This window comes from Elgaria multicarinata, chromosome 14, assembly GCF_023053635.1.
Source record: "Elgaria multicarinata webbii isolate HBS135686 ecotype San Diego chromosome 14, rElgMul1.1.pri, whole genome shotgun sequence".
Taxonomy (NCBI): Eukaryota; Metazoa; Chordata; class Lepidosauria; order Squamata; family Anguidae; genus Elgaria; species Elgaria multicarinata.
The window spans coordinates 27,476,021-27,493,764 of NC_086184.1; the positions used below are offsets into that span (position 1 = coordinate 27,476,021).

General features: G+C 41.4%; 1 protein-coding gene across 1 annotated transcript; it reads left to right on the forward strand.

Annotated features, from left to right (window-relative positions):
• The first annotated feature begins 479 nt into the window (after window positions 1-479).
• On the forward strand, window positions 480-17,339 carry DNAAF1 (dynein axonemal assembly factor 1). The gene is made up of 13 exons (XM_063141468.1): window positions 480-606; window positions 1,244-1,351; window positions 3,062-3,188; window positions 3,647-3,738; window positions 5,096-5,317; window positions 6,621-6,787; window positions 9,443-9,564; window positions 10,744-10,937; window positions 12,830-13,087; window positions 13,439-13,533; window positions 13,685-13,750; window positions 15,759-16,122; window positions 17,263-17,339. The coding sequence occupies exons 1-13, from the start codon at window positions 489-491 to the stop codon at window positions 17,337-17,339; spliced, it is 2,010 nt and encodes a 669-aa protein (XP_062997538.1). The 5' UTR covers window positions 480-488.
• Window positions 17,340-17,744: the final 405 nt, after the last annotated feature.

Genomic DNA, 17,744 nt, shown 5'->3' on the forward strand with positions numbered 1-17,744 from the left:
TGGCATCAGACTAGGGCTGGAAGGAAATGCACTCTGCACAAGCCCAGATGCACCTTGCCACTACTTTCCGTGGCCAAAGTGGCATCAGGCTAGGGCTGGAAGGAAATACTCTCTGCACATGACCAGAGGCACCTTGCCACTACTTTCCGTGGCCAAGGTGGCATCAGACTAGGGCTGGAAGGAAATGCACTCTGCACAAGCCCAGATGCACCTTGCCACTACTTTCTGTGGCCAAGGTGGCATCAGACTAGGGCTGGAAGGAAATACTCTCTGCACATGCCCAGAGGCACCTTGCCGCTACTTTCCATGGCCAAAGTGGCATCAAGAATACGGCTGGAAGGAAATGCTCTCTGTACATGCCCAGAGGCATCTTGCCAGTACTTGAAGTTTCATAAGTTCAATGGGGCCCTTCTGGGTAAACAGGACATACAGGTAAATAGCACATACTGCACATTTCGTGTTTTCTGTTTCAGTAGGAGCACTTCAGAATGCGTCCACTCAATGAAGAACCCACATCAGGCGAGGCTGTTGGGAATGACCAAGAGATGAAAGATTGTGAACAGGCAGATGCCCTCTCCAACAATGGGGACAGCTTAATAAACGCAGGTAATTGTTGCCAGGAAATGCGGTATATACATGTGAGTTTTGAACATGAAGGAAGGGAGCAATCTATGGCCCTTAGACAGCGTCTGAGGGGCCATAAAATAGTTTGGATTCCCCAATCCGAGGTCAAACCTTGGGGGGGGGGGGAATTGGAGATCTCCCACCCACCCACCCCGCAGCTGGCATTTCTGCTATACCACAGTGCCACTTAGTGGTTTTATAATGGAACGTATAGAAGGGCCATTATAAAAGGAAGAGGGGCCGACCAAGGGCAAGATGGAGGGATGATATTCTGGAGGTGACAGACTTGACCTTGGGGAAGCTGGGGGTGGCGACAGCTGACAGAAAGCTCTGGCGTGGGCTGGTCCATGAAGTCACGAAGAGTCGGAAACGACTGAACGAATAAACAACAACAACATAGAAGGGCAGAGAAGGAAAAAAACCCAGGGGGAAAAAAGTCTTAATCTCGCAAAGAATCCGGAAGCAAAAACCTCAGTAAAGTAGTAGGTTAAAAATCTCATGTTGGAAAGCCCTAGATGCATGCAACAATATGAATCTAGAAGCTTCTGGGAATGCCCATTTTTTTCTTAGTTAGCATAATTAAACATCTGTTGAGCTGATTCCCATCTCTAAATTTTAGAACTACAGACTAAACTGCCAGAAGGAGAACAAGGCAGAGAAAAGGGAATAAATCATAAGGAACTAAAGTTGGAAATGGTTGAGAACGATTACAGCAATGGAGAACCAGGTAATTACATGGACAAGCAACAATAACTAAGTTTCCAAGCTATGAACTAACTTGCCACATTAAGTTTCCATTAGGGCCATATACTATTGTCACTTTTTACTGGCTTTGCTTCTGTGCCTTTAAGAGCAGCTTGCTGTGCAGAAATTTAGCAGGTTCTTTTAAGAACATAAGAACTGCTTTTCTGGATTGGACAAAGGGTCCATTAAATCCAGTGTTCTGTCTCCAAGTGTGGCCAGCTAGAGGGTATGATGCAGCGGCCAACCCCTGGTAATTTTCCTTAGGACCTAGCAGTTAGTCCTCAGTTTCTAGCAATATAGTTTGTGATCATGAGAGGCTTCAGATTTTTTGTCATAGAGATAAGGGAGGGGAAGTGATGAGAGTTTTCCCCTTGCTCATTTTTTCTACATGTCCAAAAAAGATAGAATTCCATAAACATCCCTTGTTCTTAGCCTTCTAATCTTAATAGCTTAAAAAAGAGAGCTCATTTTAAGAACCAAGTTCTCCATTTAATTCTGAATTGGCTATTCAGCTGACAGCTACACAGGCCTGATGAAATTACCTCATACCTAATATTATCTACTATCTTATAAATTAGGGGTCATTGTCTTAATTATCTAATTGTTACTAAGGAAAGGAAAGAAAGGAACCTCTCGTGCAAGCACTGAGTCATTACTGACTCTTGGAGGGATGCCAGATTTCGCTGACGTTTTCTTGGCAGGCCTTATAGCGGGGTGGTTTGCCGTTGCCTTCCCTGGCCGTTATTACCTTTCCCCCAGCTAGCTGGGTACTCATTTTACCGACCTCGGAAGGATGGAAGGCTGAGTCAAGCCGAGCCGAGCCGAGCCGGTTGCCTGAAACCAGCTTCCGCTGGGATCGAACTCAGACTGTGGGGAGAGTTTCAGCTGCAGTAACTGCTGCTTTACCGCTCTGCGCCACACGAGGCTCCTAAAATAAATTTAGAAAAAAGTATATACCCCCAACCCCCCAAAAAGCTTACACATACACCTTTCAGGCTAGATGAGATCAGTTTTGAATCATACCTTTAACAAGAAAACTCCTTACTCAAAAGTTTCCTGTTGAATCTAAGTCTGTTTTTTCTAGCCATCTATATATCAAGATTTTTGATGTGTATACTTTACACGATATTTTTTTGCCCTCTAATTCATAAGCAAAAACTTTAAGTACATTTTTGGCCTGGAAAAATACAGTCTCACATCTGTTCATTACTCAAATAAGCCTGAGATTTAACTCAGCATTTTCTCTTTGGAAACCATCCAGGTCATCTTGACAACTATTTTTATACCAGTTACCCAGAATTCATTGTAAACTTGCTTGTGTGTTCTCCCTTTAACATAATAATTACTTTTTACTGATTTACGTTTTAAAATTCTTATTTTTTATTAACATTTGGCATTTGCATTTCATAATAAGTCATTCTATATTGTTTTAAGAGAGGTGGGTTAGTAATTTCTCAATAGTGTTCCCAGCAAGTCCAACAAAGCAAAATCGGCTATTTCTTTAAAATCCAGGACAACTTTTCCTCCAAGGAACTCAGGATATTTATCAGTTACACTGCATTTGTAGACTAGATGTCATATAACAATTAGCTTATCCACTAGATTCCAGCCTGAATTTTAGTTTCTGTTACTAAACTACATTTCTTGGATCCTCAAGAATCCAAATGTTTAATTTTCACATATGATGCTCAAGCACCACAGAAGAAAGACGACTCTGTGACTGATACACATCAACAGAATGAGAAGAATTCAAGTGGTAAAAATATGCCAATGAGTGACTCATCCTGCAAACAATCAGAATTAAACCGAGGTGGTATGAGGTATTTATTTTCTATTAGTATTCTTTTTTTAACAGACTAATGTTGTCAATCTCTGAATCAAAGTTGAAAGATTAGAAATAGACTCTCTCCCTACATGAGTTCCCCAGTCTTTCCTTTGATGGAGGGTTGATCCAGATTTATTCCTACTTAGAGTAGACCCATTGAAATCAATGGGACTTAAGTATGACTTATATGAGGCCCATTAATTTGAATTGCTTTACCATGAATAGGACTAAATCTGAATCCAGCCCAAAATTAACCATGGTGCAGTGGGTTAACCATGGGTCTACACTGGCCCTGACCATGGTTAACCTAGGTTAACTTTTAACCAAAGTTTGAAGCTGGTTCAATGTCTGATAAACAGTTCTTGAATAGTCCTAGGACCAGCTCAAACTTCTGGAGTATGTGTTTTTATAAATGAATTTTTCCCCAGAGACTTACATTTCTTAATGTTTTAGAATGACCAAAAAGCTACTGAGAGATCTCTGCAAACAGCATAAGTTATATGTGACCCCATGCTTGAACGACACCCTCTATCTCCATTACAAAGGTAAGGGCCAATTGCTGCAAGCTATAATATAGCTAAGGGAATGGACCTTTTAAAAAAGCAGAGCTGTGGGAATGTAGGAATGCAGTTTGTTGAAATAATGTACCAAATGGATCTGGGTCAGTGTATATTAATATTTGAATGACTGTCGCAAAATCAAGTACCTTGAAGTGTGCTGCAGGAGGTTGCAGCTGCTGCACCACTCACCCCATTCCTCCACCTTCCCCACATGCTGTGAGACAAAATTAGAATCCTGCTGACCCCAATATGGGGGGAAAGGCTGAGTAAGAACACTAGTGGAGGAAAAGCAAAGGTGGCGTATCAATTGCAGCCGTTCTCCATGCCTTGATGCATTTAAAGCAATTAGTGGCCCTGCAGATGTTTTGGCCCACAATTCCCATCAGCTCAGCATTGCCAACAGTGAGGATGATCAGATTTGTAGGCCAAAACATCTGGAGGGCCACAAGTTGCCTGGACCTCATATAGAGGCATATGGACTCTCTCTGGGTGAGGCCCTGGCAACCCTAGTCACCACCAGTTACTTCTCTTAAAACGCTCTTCTGTCATTAAAAATGGTTGCATCAGGCACAAGTTGATATATTTTTCTGTTTACCCTCATTAAAATGTTTGTTTGGTTCCAAAAGGTTTTGCCTGAAGTACAGCAGTCTCTATTACATGCTTTCTGGTCAGTGATAGGTCATGCATGATTTATTGATTTATTGCATTTATATACCGCCCCATAGCCGAAGCTCTCTGGGTGGTTTACAAAAGTTAAAAACAGTAAACATTAAAAACAGTAAACATTAAAGATTGTACTACTACTAAGATTGTAGTGCCTGAATTTGCTTTCCTTTTCCTCCTCCCTCCCAATCCCCTTTCCTTTTGTGTCATGTCTTTTAGATTGTAAGCCTGTGGGCAGGGACTGTCAAGAAATACTTTTGTAAGCCACCGTGAGGGCCTTTTTTGGCTGAATGGCGGCATAAAAATGCTTAAATAAATGTATCTTGTGATACACAGCGATAAGGAGTGTGGTAGTGATGTAAATGGGAGGAGCAGCAGTCAAGGAGTGGGTTCTTTTTTGCCCCTCATGTTACCTCTCCAACCAGCCAGGCTCCAAAAGCAGAAATAATCCCAGCCAGGAGAAAACTGGCTGGTGAGAGTGCTGGCGGAGGAGAAATGTGGTGGGAAGAGAAATGTGATAGGGGTTCAGCACCATTGTCTTGCCTACTTCTCCTCCATTTTAAAATTGCACCCCACCCTCCTTTTACAACACAACCCCGTTCCAAGACATGGGTTGTGCTTTCATTGTGTCTACTGAGGGGCCCTTTCTGAATCCCCTCCTCAATTTTTCTCCCTGTAGGATTTGATCGTCTAGAGAACCTGGAAGAATATACAGGATTGAAGTGTCTGTGGCTGGAATGCAACGGCCTGACAAAGATTGAAAACCTGACTGCACAGACAGATTTGCGTTGCCTTTACCTGCAGCTCAATTTGATTCATAAAATTGAGAACCTTGAACCCTTGAAAAAGCTAGACTCTCTCAACCTCAGCAACAATTACGTCAAGACCATTGAAAACCTCTGTAAGAATCTCTACCCTTGCTGAACTAGGATGTTTTATCTAAACACTGCATGATTATGATTATTATATATTATTATTATATTTATATCCTGCCTTTTTCCCAGTACTGGGACTCAAGATAGTATATGTAGTGTACATTTAGTGTCGTTATTGTCAGACGTGTAGGGGTGGCTCTATGTTACAAATCAGAGCAAGACATTTCCACAGCAATTTCTGGATGACTTCTGTAGAGACAAGCACTCAAAATTATATGTTGTCCTCCTTGGTTCTTGTAGACTAAATTATCTTTCGGACTCTATATCAGAAGGATAATTTGGCCTACAAGAACCAAGGAAGATAATCAATACAGCCATGTGCTTTTAAAAGTCCAAGAAAAGCAATGCTACAGCTTCTTTATGCAGCCTATTCTATTTTCCTGATAGCTAATCTAAATTCTCTTTCCTGAAATTTAGACCCATTGTCTCTTGCCCTGTTATTTGCAGGCATAACCTCTATACTTGCATTTATCTAACAAATGCTTCTAATTTCAGTTTTATTTTCATGCAGCCTGGATTGGAGACTATTCACTCCGTGTACAGGACTGAACTGGAGCTTGGGGTTCTGCTTAGGGCTAAACAGTCCCTCCTCCATATTACAGAGGTCTATATATGATTATTCACAGAGGAACCTTTTTCCAGTTCTAAACTGACCCACATATTAAAGCACAAATTGACTTTGCAGGGGAAAGGGGTTTTTTGATTTCTGCTGGCACTTATTTAAGATATTTTTATCCTGCTTTTTCTTTCTTAAACATAAGACTCTCAAAGTGGCTTACAAATGATAAAAGCAAATAAACAATAGCAGATCATTAAAAGTCTTTGACAAATTAAAAGCAGTAGCAAAACCAAAAATCAAATAGCATCAAGCAACAGTAAAGTCAAATGCTTGTTTAAAGGGAAATGTCTTTGCTTCTATAATCACTAATAAGTATTTAAAATGTGGAGATAGCCACAACAGATAAACTTACAGTACAGTATTTTATTTTTTGCATTTTAATCTTGAATGTTCACAATCAGGATTATAAAATGTGTTGAAAACCTTACTCACATGTCTGAAATTGGCAACCCTGACTTAGCTAATCTCATTGTCCTTGCCTATCCTATGGATAGAACTCCCAAAGAAATGTAGGATTGCAGTGTCATCGCAAAGACAATATGACCATACTATTAAGATCTTTTAGAGCCCACAAGGGTTGCCATTTGAGGCATTTTGCAAAGAAGATTGTCAGACTTTATTTTTTTCTAACTATCATTATTTTTCAACAGCTTGCTTGAAAGTTCTGCACACTCTGCAGATGGCTCACAATATGTTACAAACAGTCGAAGACATACAGCACTTACAGGATTGCCCAAGTATTAGTGTTCTTGACCTTTCTCACAACAAGATAGATGATCCAAATGTCTTAGATGTTCTGGAGACCATGCCTGATTTGGTAAGCAGAATATAGCTCTGGGGTTACATCATCTGATCCACAGTTTCTAAGGCACACAATGACCCTCTTCCACTGTTACCTTGTTGAACAGAGGAAAGGCTTGTGATTTATTTATTTATTAATTAATTACATTTCTATACCGCCCAATAGCCAGAGCTCTCTGGGCGGTTCACAAAAATTAAAACCATTCAAAGTATAAAACAGCAGCATAAAACCATAATATAAAATACAATATAAAACTCAACCAGATAAAAACAGCAGCAATGCAAAATTACGACTTTAAAACACCAAGTTAAAATTTATTTATAGACTGTTAAAATGCTGGGAAAATAAAAAGGTCTTCACCTGGCATCTAAATGTAAGCCTATGCGGCAGGGTCTTGCTGTTTACTGTTTTACTCTGTACAGCACCATGTACATTGATGGTGCTGTATAAATAAATAATAATAATAATAATAATAATAAATATATTGTATATATGATACTACGGGGATACAAAGTACTACAACATTCTAGCATGTTCAAAGCACAGAACCCCAAATGAGGCTATGCAGATATGAGCACGTTTGATTGTGGGGTGAATCATACATGCTTAATGGAGTGGCAAGAGGCAGGCAAGAGGTTTAGATCCTGGCCCAATAGTGTTCCTGAGGGTGTCCTTCTACTTTCTTCCATATGAGAGAATGGATGCCGTCCACGCCTGTAGAGAAAACTGGCCTTGAAGAGTAAACCCCGTCCCCTTTCTCTCTGAGCCATGGCACACCATGTGTCACTTACAGGAATCCTGTGGTGGGATGCAGCACATCTTTATATGTAGAGTGGAGAGAAATAGATCTGAGATGTGCTTGTGTAAACACCTTTGCATCCTCCGCCTTCTCCTTTTGGCAGTGAGGGGCATCTCAAAAGGGTGCAAAAGCGTTCTCTGCAAAGATTCAAACTAAGGCCAAAACACAACCTTGCTTGTCCTTAGTGATATTATCACATGACCAGATCTGATTGGCGAAGTGGTGCTGTGATAGGATTGTATTCCTGGTTTGTTTCCTGATTGTGAGGATCACTCGGGGACGAAGCCCAGAGAGAAAAGTGACACCTGAACAGAAGCGGACAGGGGAAGTGACACTGCAACAGAAAAGGAAAAAAATGTAATGGGTCCGTGCATCCAAAAACCTGCTTTTGCCTCAGAATTTCCTGTGTGTGAAAATTTGGTAGGTCTCAATGCAGGAACAGAGAGTATTCCTCCCCTTCATTTGCAATATAATATAAAAGCTCTTCCTCCACAAACACACCCATCCTGCTGAACAGAACACACAACATAGTGACAATTGATTTTGCTATTTTATAAATAGTAACTCTCTGAAGTGGTTGATCCAGTCCTGCCTTTCATCAACTCCCATGGAGAAATCTCACATTCTGGTGTGTGCTATCAGTCATAGGAACACATGTCGTAATTTGACATGCTCTCGTAGTATCTTAATTATTGTCAATGCTTATTGTTAGCATTTATAGGTAATACAAATGCTGGCTGGGGAATGCTACATGTTGTAGGACTTTTTTCTGTTTAAACATGTATAAGATTTTACCTTAAATGAAGGTGAAATCTACCTTAAATCTACTGATAAAATGGTAATTCATACTACCTTTAAATGTCTAAATATTCTGTCGAAATATGCATAGTTTTGCACCTCTCATTGACTAACCACAGAGTAAAATTTAGCACCTCATGAATGAGTGGGTCAAGAAACACCAACAGCTTTTCTCATTTGAAGGGGAATCACTATTCTGGACAGTAGATGAAAAAGAGATCATATTTTCTTTAACTCGTTTTTTAAATTGTAATTTATCTCAAAATGTAGAAATTCTTGCCTCCCATCAAGTTCCTGAAAAACGAATTGCACCATCAATATATATGGTCTGTCACAGAGTAAGAGAGCAATCCTATGCCCACCAAACAGTGTCTGGTGGGCATATGATTGTTTAGTTTCCTGGCCCTGAGGTCAGAAACAGGGCTCCAACCTTGGAGCCAGGAAACCTCACTCCCCACCCCTCCCCCTCGGAGCCAGCGCAGAGAGAACCACGTCAACTACCTCTCCAGGCTCAGAAAACAAAGCGCGGAGATGGGGACAAGGAGTGGAGGAGACTGATAAATCCAATGGCCGCCCCAGCCTCCTTCCCTCCCCTTGCCCTGGCTTAAATGCATGCCTCCCACTCTGCATAGGATGCTCGTAAGCCTCTGAGTTTGGAAGCTTGCAAGTACCCAGGCCGGACTGATTAGGATTGCACCCTAACATAAGCAGCAGAAGAAACCAAGCTAACAATCTTATGTCTCAAAAAATTTTCTTTGGATATTCTTTCTTTGGATATTACTATTATGTATAATAGCACTATCTACGTATGTGACATTTTTCAAAAAATGAGAAAACAGGTCCCTGTCCCAAGGGGCTTATAACCGGGAAAATCTCACAAAGGAGCCAACAGGCAGGGGTATTATTTCATATACAGTAAGGAATTGTGGATTAAAGGATTGATGGTTTTACTCAGCTGATTCCTCTGATTTTATTGATTTATTTAAATACCTTTTGTTTTACCTTGGATTCACATCATTCCTATTCTCTTCTACTTTTTAACATTAACATTATTTTGCTCTTTTTTTTTGCAGCGTGTATTGAACCTAATGGGAAATGAAGTAATTAAGAAAATTGCTAACTATAGGAGGACACTTACCATCCGATTAAAACACCTGACATATTTGGATGATAGACCAGTTTTTCCAAAGGACAGGTAAAATAGGGATGGAGGGTTGTCCTTATTTATTTATTTATTTATTACATTTTTATACCGCCCAATAGCCGAAGCTCTCTGGGCGGTTCACAAAAATTAAAACCACAAAAAACATCCAACAGGTTAAAAACACAATTTCGAAATACAGTATAAAAAGCGCAACCAGAATAAAACCACACAGCAAAGTTGATTATAAGATTAAAATACAGAGTTAAAACAGTAAAATTTAAGTTAAAATTAAGTGTTAAAATACTGAGTGAATAAAAAGGTCTTCAGCTGGCGACGAAAGCAGTACAGTGTAGGCGCCAGGTGGACCTCTCTGGGGAGCTCGTTCCACAACCGGGGTGCCACAGCGGAGAAAGCCCTCCTCCTAGTAGCCACCTGCCTCACTTCCTTTGGCAGGGGCTCACAGAGAAGGGCCCCTGTAGATGATCTTAAGGTCCGGGTAGGTACATATGGGAGGAGGCGTTCCTTCAAATAACCTGGACCCAAACCGTTTAGGGCTTTAAATGTCAATACCAGCACTTTGAATCGGGCTCGGACCTGGACTGGCAGCCAATGAAGCTGGAAAAGGACTGGCGTAATGTGATCTCGCCGGCCAGTCCCTGTTAGTAAACGGGCTGCCCTATTTTGTACCAGCTGAAGCTTCCGGACCGTTTTCAAAGGCAGCCCCACGTATAATGCATTGCAGTAATCCAAGCGAGAGGTTTCATCTTTCATCTCTGGTTTGATAGAATATTGATAATCTCATCATTTCTGGTTACTTCATCTGTAAAAAGGGAATATTAACAACTAACCTCATGGAGTTGTTACAAGATTTTAAAAACAAAACAGAATAGCCTGCAAAACACCAAAACACCGATCCTAAACAAATAGGGCCAGTTTATGCATATGACCATGTCCGAGCAATCACTTCAGGAGAGTGAGCTTGTGGTTGGATTCACATGGAGGCACTGTTTATATCCACAGAGGTAGCCTCTCCTGAAATCTTGTTGCATTTTTACCCTGTTCACTCCTGAAAGTCTAGCCAGATGACATGTCCAACGGCAGCACTGCATGCTCTCAGACTATGAGAGCAGTAAAATGGATGGACCAGTCGACTGTGTGGAAATAAGTTCCACAAAAACCAGGGGAACAAACTTCCAGGTTTCTGATGGAAATCTTCCCTGTTCTCATCAGAGCCTGTGCAGAAGCCTGGGCTACAGGTGGCCGTGAAGCTGAAAAAAATGAAAGGGACGCGTGGGACTCCAAAGAAAGAAAGAAGATCCAGGAAAGTTTTGACGCTCTTGCTGCAGTCCGGCAAAGAGCTGAAGAGAAGAGAAGACAGTGGGAAATGGAAGGAAATGCTGGAACTTTAGCTGGCCAGCCAGAAGGTTTGTGTTACGCACTTGAGCAAAAGTACAGTGCCAGTAACTAAGTAAAGCTTTGGTGAGTTAAGATTTTTAAAAGAAACTTCTTAACGTTTCTTGTCTACCTTTTTGTAAGATCTAGCAAGTTATAAATTAATAAACCAAAAGCATCACCAATAACACAATCGTAAATTTCTATAGCATTGTTGCTAGTTTGTGTTCTTTGCTTTTGTCTATTCTGCTGTTAATTTGTTGCAACACATTTTAATGATTGATTATTGTTTTTTTTAAATTATTTTTATTTTAACACACAAAATAAACATCTTACAAAAAAGAAACAACAACACAACATACTACATACATTGTGAATAAATGTTGATTACATATATATTGAGTAAATATTAACTATAACCTATCCTATCATTACAAATATAATCATTCTTGACATATAAGTGCACCCTCCACCTCGGGATCTATTCCTGCTTCCAAAATCTCATGTTTTCTTCCGGTGGCGGTTTTCCACTTCCCTTAGAAAACACAAATATTAGGAACTGTTTCCAAATTCCTTCAAATTCATTTATTTTCGTTATACCTTTCCTCCACTTAATATCACAAATCAATTTATCATTAATAGCTATATCCCAAACTTCTTTATACCATTCTTCAATAGAATATTCCCCCTGAATCTTCCAGTTCCTAGCTACCATCAATCGTGCTGCAGTCAGCAAACTCGATATCTGATTGATTATTGTTTTTAATAGTTTGTCTGTTTTACGAGCGGCTTTGAGCAACTCCAATTTTTTGAGAGGTCTTAATAGTCACAATAAAACAAGTTTGAAAGAGAACATTCTAAATGCCTTCCCAAAAAGGAAAATTGTCGCAACCTTTTGGAAAGAAATGAATGATTAGATCAAGCAAAGCACTAGGGGGCGGGGCGGGGCGGGGGGGAGTGCCACCGCTGGGACACCAGATCCTTGTAGCTGCCAACCTAACCTCCAACGGTGATGGCACACAGAGCAGGGCTTCTCTAGATGTGCGAGGAAGTCGTTTGAGATAGACACTCCTGGATACAGAACGGTGCAAATTTACAGGATTTCCAAAGTCACTTCCATCAGGCAAGATGTTACAAAAAGCAGGGGCGGGTGGGGGGGGAACACCCTGATTGGATGTTGAAATCATGGTGTCTGCATGATCAAACTCTTGTGGTGGAATGAACAACAGCTGGATTTTAAACTTTTAAAAATGGGGGGGGGGCAGTCAAAGTTTTCTACCTTTCTTGCTCTTTGCAGTCCTAGGGGCAGCTCCAGGTGTAACCTGAAACCACCGTATCACATGCAAGAGCCTCATTTGAGTGTCTGGATCCTTCCTCCCCCATTCCAAGCCCATGATCATGCCGACACCATGTCTTCAGCATTCAATCCACTTTCCCCCACTCCCTCTTCTCCCGCACCCAACCTGCTTTTTGTTTTCTTTTGGTTGGCATAAATAAAGGTATTGCACAAATACAAATTTTGGGTTTTTTTTTTTGTTATGGCCAATGCAGCCACCTTTCCTTCTTTTTTTTTTTTTTTTGAAATGCTATTGTCTATTGAGGAATATTTAACCTCTGCATTTTGTACCATAGCAGCCCAACTTAAAGAGAAATAAGGGAAAGGTCACCTTGGAGTGACTTTAAAAGGCAGAAATCTGGGCTCGGTTCGTTTGCGTCTTTGGAATGGCAGATTTTTTCTCTTTGCTCCTGTTGGAGAAGCCAAAAGATGGTCTGAAAGAGTTTCCCCAACGTCAAAACATGGATCAGGAGAGATGATGCTTCCCCATTTTGTGTATCTTTTTGATGAAATGTCGCTCAATATAAACAGAGGAATTAGTACTACTTGCAGGTGAACTCTTTTGTTTTCATTGGGCTGTTCTAGGAGAAATCCCACCTTCAAGCAATACTATTATGACAGACAATACAGTAGAGGCTTCTAGTACTTTGGAAGAGTTGGAAACAAAGCAAAAGATTGAGGAATTTGTGACGGAAACCATGAATGCCCATGAGGAGGTACTGGCTGCAACAGCAAGCTCAGGAGACCAGTTGGATAGTCCAGAGAGTTGTCCTCCAGATAACGGCCAAAAGGGAACACAAGAACCAGGCACTGACATGGGTCCAAACCTGACAGCTGCTGAAGAAGGTAATGGCACCTGGAGACAAGCAGAAGAGACATGGTGATTCTGTGCCAAACATAATCCTGACTTTGCTAGAATTGAGGGCAAATACAAGTTATCACAAGTTAGCCAAGGAAACTTAGGAGAGGTGTTTGTATGGAAGAATGGGTAGGAATGGTGTAAGTGTGACCCCATTCCAACAATAGAATGATTGCAAAAAAGGTGCATCGTTCCAGGCTCCCTTCTAGATAGTTGAATGTAACAGTCAGCAAAGAACTTCACCCTGTGCGTGGGTGTTAAGACCAAGAATATAATTCAGTATAGGCCTCCCGTGTCATTGAATCTAGAGCTACTAAGCATTTTGTCTCTTTCTTTAGAGATACCAGCACAGGGGCCACTGCTTACTGAACTTGCTGACCCAGCAGATATGGAACAAATTAAGCTGGATATACCAGAGACGCTTTTCCTTGATGTATGTATTAACTGAGGAGGGGGAAAGGCTGGGTTGTGTCAGGCTGAAGAATGCCAGCATTGGGTTATGTCACACTTCCACAAGCTCTTTTATTTCTTACTTTTTAAAAGCCACTTTCTTCAATAAACCCCAGGATAACTTCAATTTTTAGGAACTGCCTGATTTGGAAGATATAGATGTCAGTGAGGCCTCACCAGGGGAGATCTTCAGCAGAAAGGTGAATTTTTTTCTAAGTTATTTTCACAAATCATTGCTTCCCTAGTCCTATGTTTACATAGTGAACTTGGGTATGTTCCTAACAGAACAATGGATTTTTAAATCTTATTTTATTTGCTTATGTCAGACATTAATATTGGCCAGTGGGTCACACTGAAGTCGCATGTGTTCCACAGATGCTTTGCAGATATCCCCCTGTATGGCATACGCATACACGTACCTACTCTTAGGATTTTGTGAGTGTACATGTACATTTATATGTTTTATTGCTGTAAGCTGCCTTGGAAGGGCTTCTGCCCTGAAAGGTGGCTAAGGGTTAGGGTTAAATACTTTTAAATAAAATGAATGAATGAGTAAATAAAATGAATGAGTATCTGGGCATCTAATAGCCATATGAAAGGCCGTTCATGTTGGCTGCCAGTCCATGATTGTGCACATCCATCACAATAGACAGAAAAATACAAAATTCTCCTTTGTTCCTTTCTACTGTATCCTAATGAAGGGGGTAAAAGAGCCAATTTTGACAAGGTGGCCTGATGTGCATGACACAGCGGGCTCACTGTGGGTTGCATGCCGAGTGCAATTTTGATTATTTATCCTCAGGGCAATTGGGGGATTGGTGTGTCATCCGAACCTGGCCACTGTTGGTTATTTGCAGTTTAAACAACCCTCCCATAACCCTACTACAAACTGTGGGTTATGCAAGTGTTGTTTAATCCTTGAATAACCCATGGTGGCCTTGTTCAGATGACACAACACCCTGATCAAGGGTTGCATATTCAAAATGGTGCCTGGCATACACCAGAGCTCATGGAGGGGTTGAGCAACCACGGTGAGCCCGGTGTGTCGTGCAAACCAAGTCAATGTGTGTTATACTTCACCCGGATTGTAAAATTTCAGAATCCTTTTGTGCATATGCGTTTACAGATGTTTCTCCACTAATTCTCTGCATATGGAAAAGAGTGATTTGCCTGCAGTGAAGGCCATCCTTGGATAGGTTACTCATCCCACTTGCTCTGACAAGCAGGAATATGCAATTAGGTTTGAAGTGCGCTCTCAGCTGCCTTCTGGTGGTATAACCTTGAAAAGATTTTACCATGTGCTTTTATGGCACGTTTGAATGGGCTTTGTCTGTGCATGCCTGTGCATGTATGTGCCTGATATACTCTGTGCGTACAAGAGTGTTCATACAGACACAGCACATGTGATGTTTTTTGGGAAAGGGCAGAAGCCTGAGCACATTGGCTTGCAGTCTGTTCTAAGCTACATCTTGTGCATGAGAGTAGATGCATGCATCTTGCTTTTTAGTATGTCACAAGAAGCATTGGAATAGAAATATTTTCCCCTAAGCCAAGCAAAAGGAAAATGTGAAGAAAGGAATCACCTCCTTATTTTCTCTCTGTGCACCCATTTTCTACAGCAACCGTTTCTTCCTGTGCTTATAACATCTACCGAGTAGGCAGAATTGAACAATCCTATTTTTTCCTGGCATGCAGCATAATCTTGTGCATGGCTACTCAGGAGTAAGTGCTAGTGAATTCAATGGAACCTGCTCCTGCATGAGTGTGCATAAGATTCACACACAAGGTTTTCATAGAAGCTAAATTGCAAGATCAATTTTTTAAAAAAACTTGATTTTGTGGTGGGCAGGAGAATATCTACACTCCATACAAACTGGCTTAACAGTTGTTCCCTCTCCACAGGTAACCATAGTTCTAAGAGAGGTGTAATCTTTAGTAAAGAGATCTGAGCACTATTCCCAGAATTCATTTGGAAAAGCCATAGCATTTAAACTGATATCAATATAATACGAGTTTGAATTGTAGCTATGTGAACTGCCCAGAGAGCTTCGGCTATTGGGCGGTATAGAAATGTAATAAATAAATAAATATTCTGTGCTCGGCAAAACTGAACATCCTGGTTACTGTAGTTAAATTTTGCGTGTACTTTGGGAAGCAAAACGCCTGAGAACACATCAAGGTTTCAAGCTGTTTGTTTTACCTTTATAGCAAAAGTCTCCTCCAAAGATCGAAGTGATTTCTGAAGTAAGTGTTGATGGAGACTACATAGTCGCAGGAAACGCAGACACTTCTGGGAACGTCGCAACAGAAGATATCCCCATCTCCATCTTTTCAAATGGGTGTAAGACACTTGAACTGGGTACAAAGGAAGCCCTAAGACCCATTGTAGCAGACCTTCTAGCACAAGAAGAGGAAATTGTGGAAACCAGAGTACACCCAGCAAAACCTCCGAGACCCTTGATTGAAGAGATTACTCCAGAACCTTTGGATTCATCACTGAAGGCCTCACCACACAATGAGGCAGATGAACTAAACCTCGATGCTGTGGGAAACAGGATATCTCCTTCCCTAGGTAAATTTACCACATATAAGGCAAAGACCTGATATTGGATCCATTTGTTTGATTTTTATTTTAATAACAAAACGGCATACCCTTGTCAGTTTATGGGGACTACATTGTCACTACCATTTATTCTTAAGTCAGTTGTAGTAGCTTCACCTCTTTCCACGACATTTTGAAATATGGCTGGCTCGCAATCACAGCATATGAACCATCTTCATTTTGGAAAAAGGTCTTGTTGATTTCAGTGCATTTACTTCATGTCAAGCGTTTACTTTGAGCGAGGGCCCAGTTTGGATGAGCTTGTGTGTGTGTGTGTAGAGGTGGGGCAGTAGAACTCTGCCCACTCACTTTGTGAGACTTTCCCAGCTAAGAGCCAGGCAGTTGTGTATGTCAGCTTTGCACAGGACCTAGGCACTTAGAATCCAATATTATCTAGGCCCAAGCCTCATAATCCTTATCCACATAAAATCAGTGGCCACAAGGTCACAACCATGAAGGCTACGGATGGGAATTGGTGGGTGTAGGAAGGGAAGAGGCATATCCACTGGATAGATGGTGGACATGATTCCCCATCACAGAGAAGTTAATCTAAAACGGGGCCTGGAGACTCAGTAGTGGATTCTAGATTCTGGCTGTAAGAAATGGCCAGATTGAGGCCCTACAGCGGGGGTGAGCAACGTGTGGCCCTTCAAATGTTTTTGCCTACAACTCCATCATCCCTAGCCAGCACTGTCACTGGCTAAGGATCATGAAAGTTGTAGGCCAAAACATCTGCCAGGGCAGAAGTTGCCCATCCCTGCTCTACAGGACTTATTAAAGCTCTGAGGAAGTAACTGATTCCAAAGCTTAACTGAACCCTTGTATCCCAGCAGGCCCCACAACTTTCCCTTAACCAAAGATCCAGGGAAACGAAAGGCCCAATGCTGCTGAAAGGCCCGTGCCCTTTGCTTTCTCTCCTGAGGACTACTCAGGGAACAAACTGCCACAGGTGGGAGGCAGTCCAATTCAGACCGAACTGTCTCAACCGTCCACCCTGCCTTTGGCATTAATTCTGGCCTAGTGACTGGTCCTCTTCCTCACACAGGTATTTGGGGAGAATGTAGCTTCTCTTTCAAATGGTAACTAACTGTCATTTCACCTTTTAAACAGGGAATAGCTGTGAGGTGCAGATACAGAGCGGCACGTGCCAGAAAAGAAGTGACGAGACCGAGGATGAACTGGACTGAGGAATGAATAAAGCTGAGATGCCTGCAGTCATTTGTGCGCAGTGCGATTTTGTAATGCCATCTTCACAGTAACATTATTTGGCAAAATTAGCTTCAAACATTCTGTCAAACAACAAGACTTGCACGTCAGTCAGTCCTAGCTAGTGAGCAGGTCAGTTTCCAGCAATTGTGCATTTCCCTTATCAGGCTGCAGGTAGTGTCATGGTGTAAACATTTCACTTCTGCGGGTGCAAAACATCAAGAATTCTTCCACGGCAGCTCTGAAGGCGCGTTGCTGCCAAGCTGGATGACCAACACTTAAAATATTAATTCAGTTCTCTTTCAGTTATTTTCTTGCATCTTTGAAGACATATGATTTAGGTTAGCATGATCCATCCAAAGTGAATTGAATCGGAGTCTGTTTTC

Bases quoted from the DNA above. Each gene is read 5' to 3' on its own strand.
- DNAAF1 (XM_063141468.1), top strand. From the start codon at position 489: ATGCGTCCACTCAATGAAGAACCCACATCAGGCGAGGCTGTTGGGAAT. The intron at 5,318-6,620 runs GTAAGAATCTCT...ATTTTTCAACAG, and splicing joins CAAGACCATTGAAAACCTCT to CTTGCTTGAAAGTTCTGCAC. The intron at 13,534-13,684 runs GTATGTATTAAC...TTCAATTTTTAG, and splicing joins CAGAGACGCTTTTCCTTGAT to GAACTGCCTGATTTGGAAGA.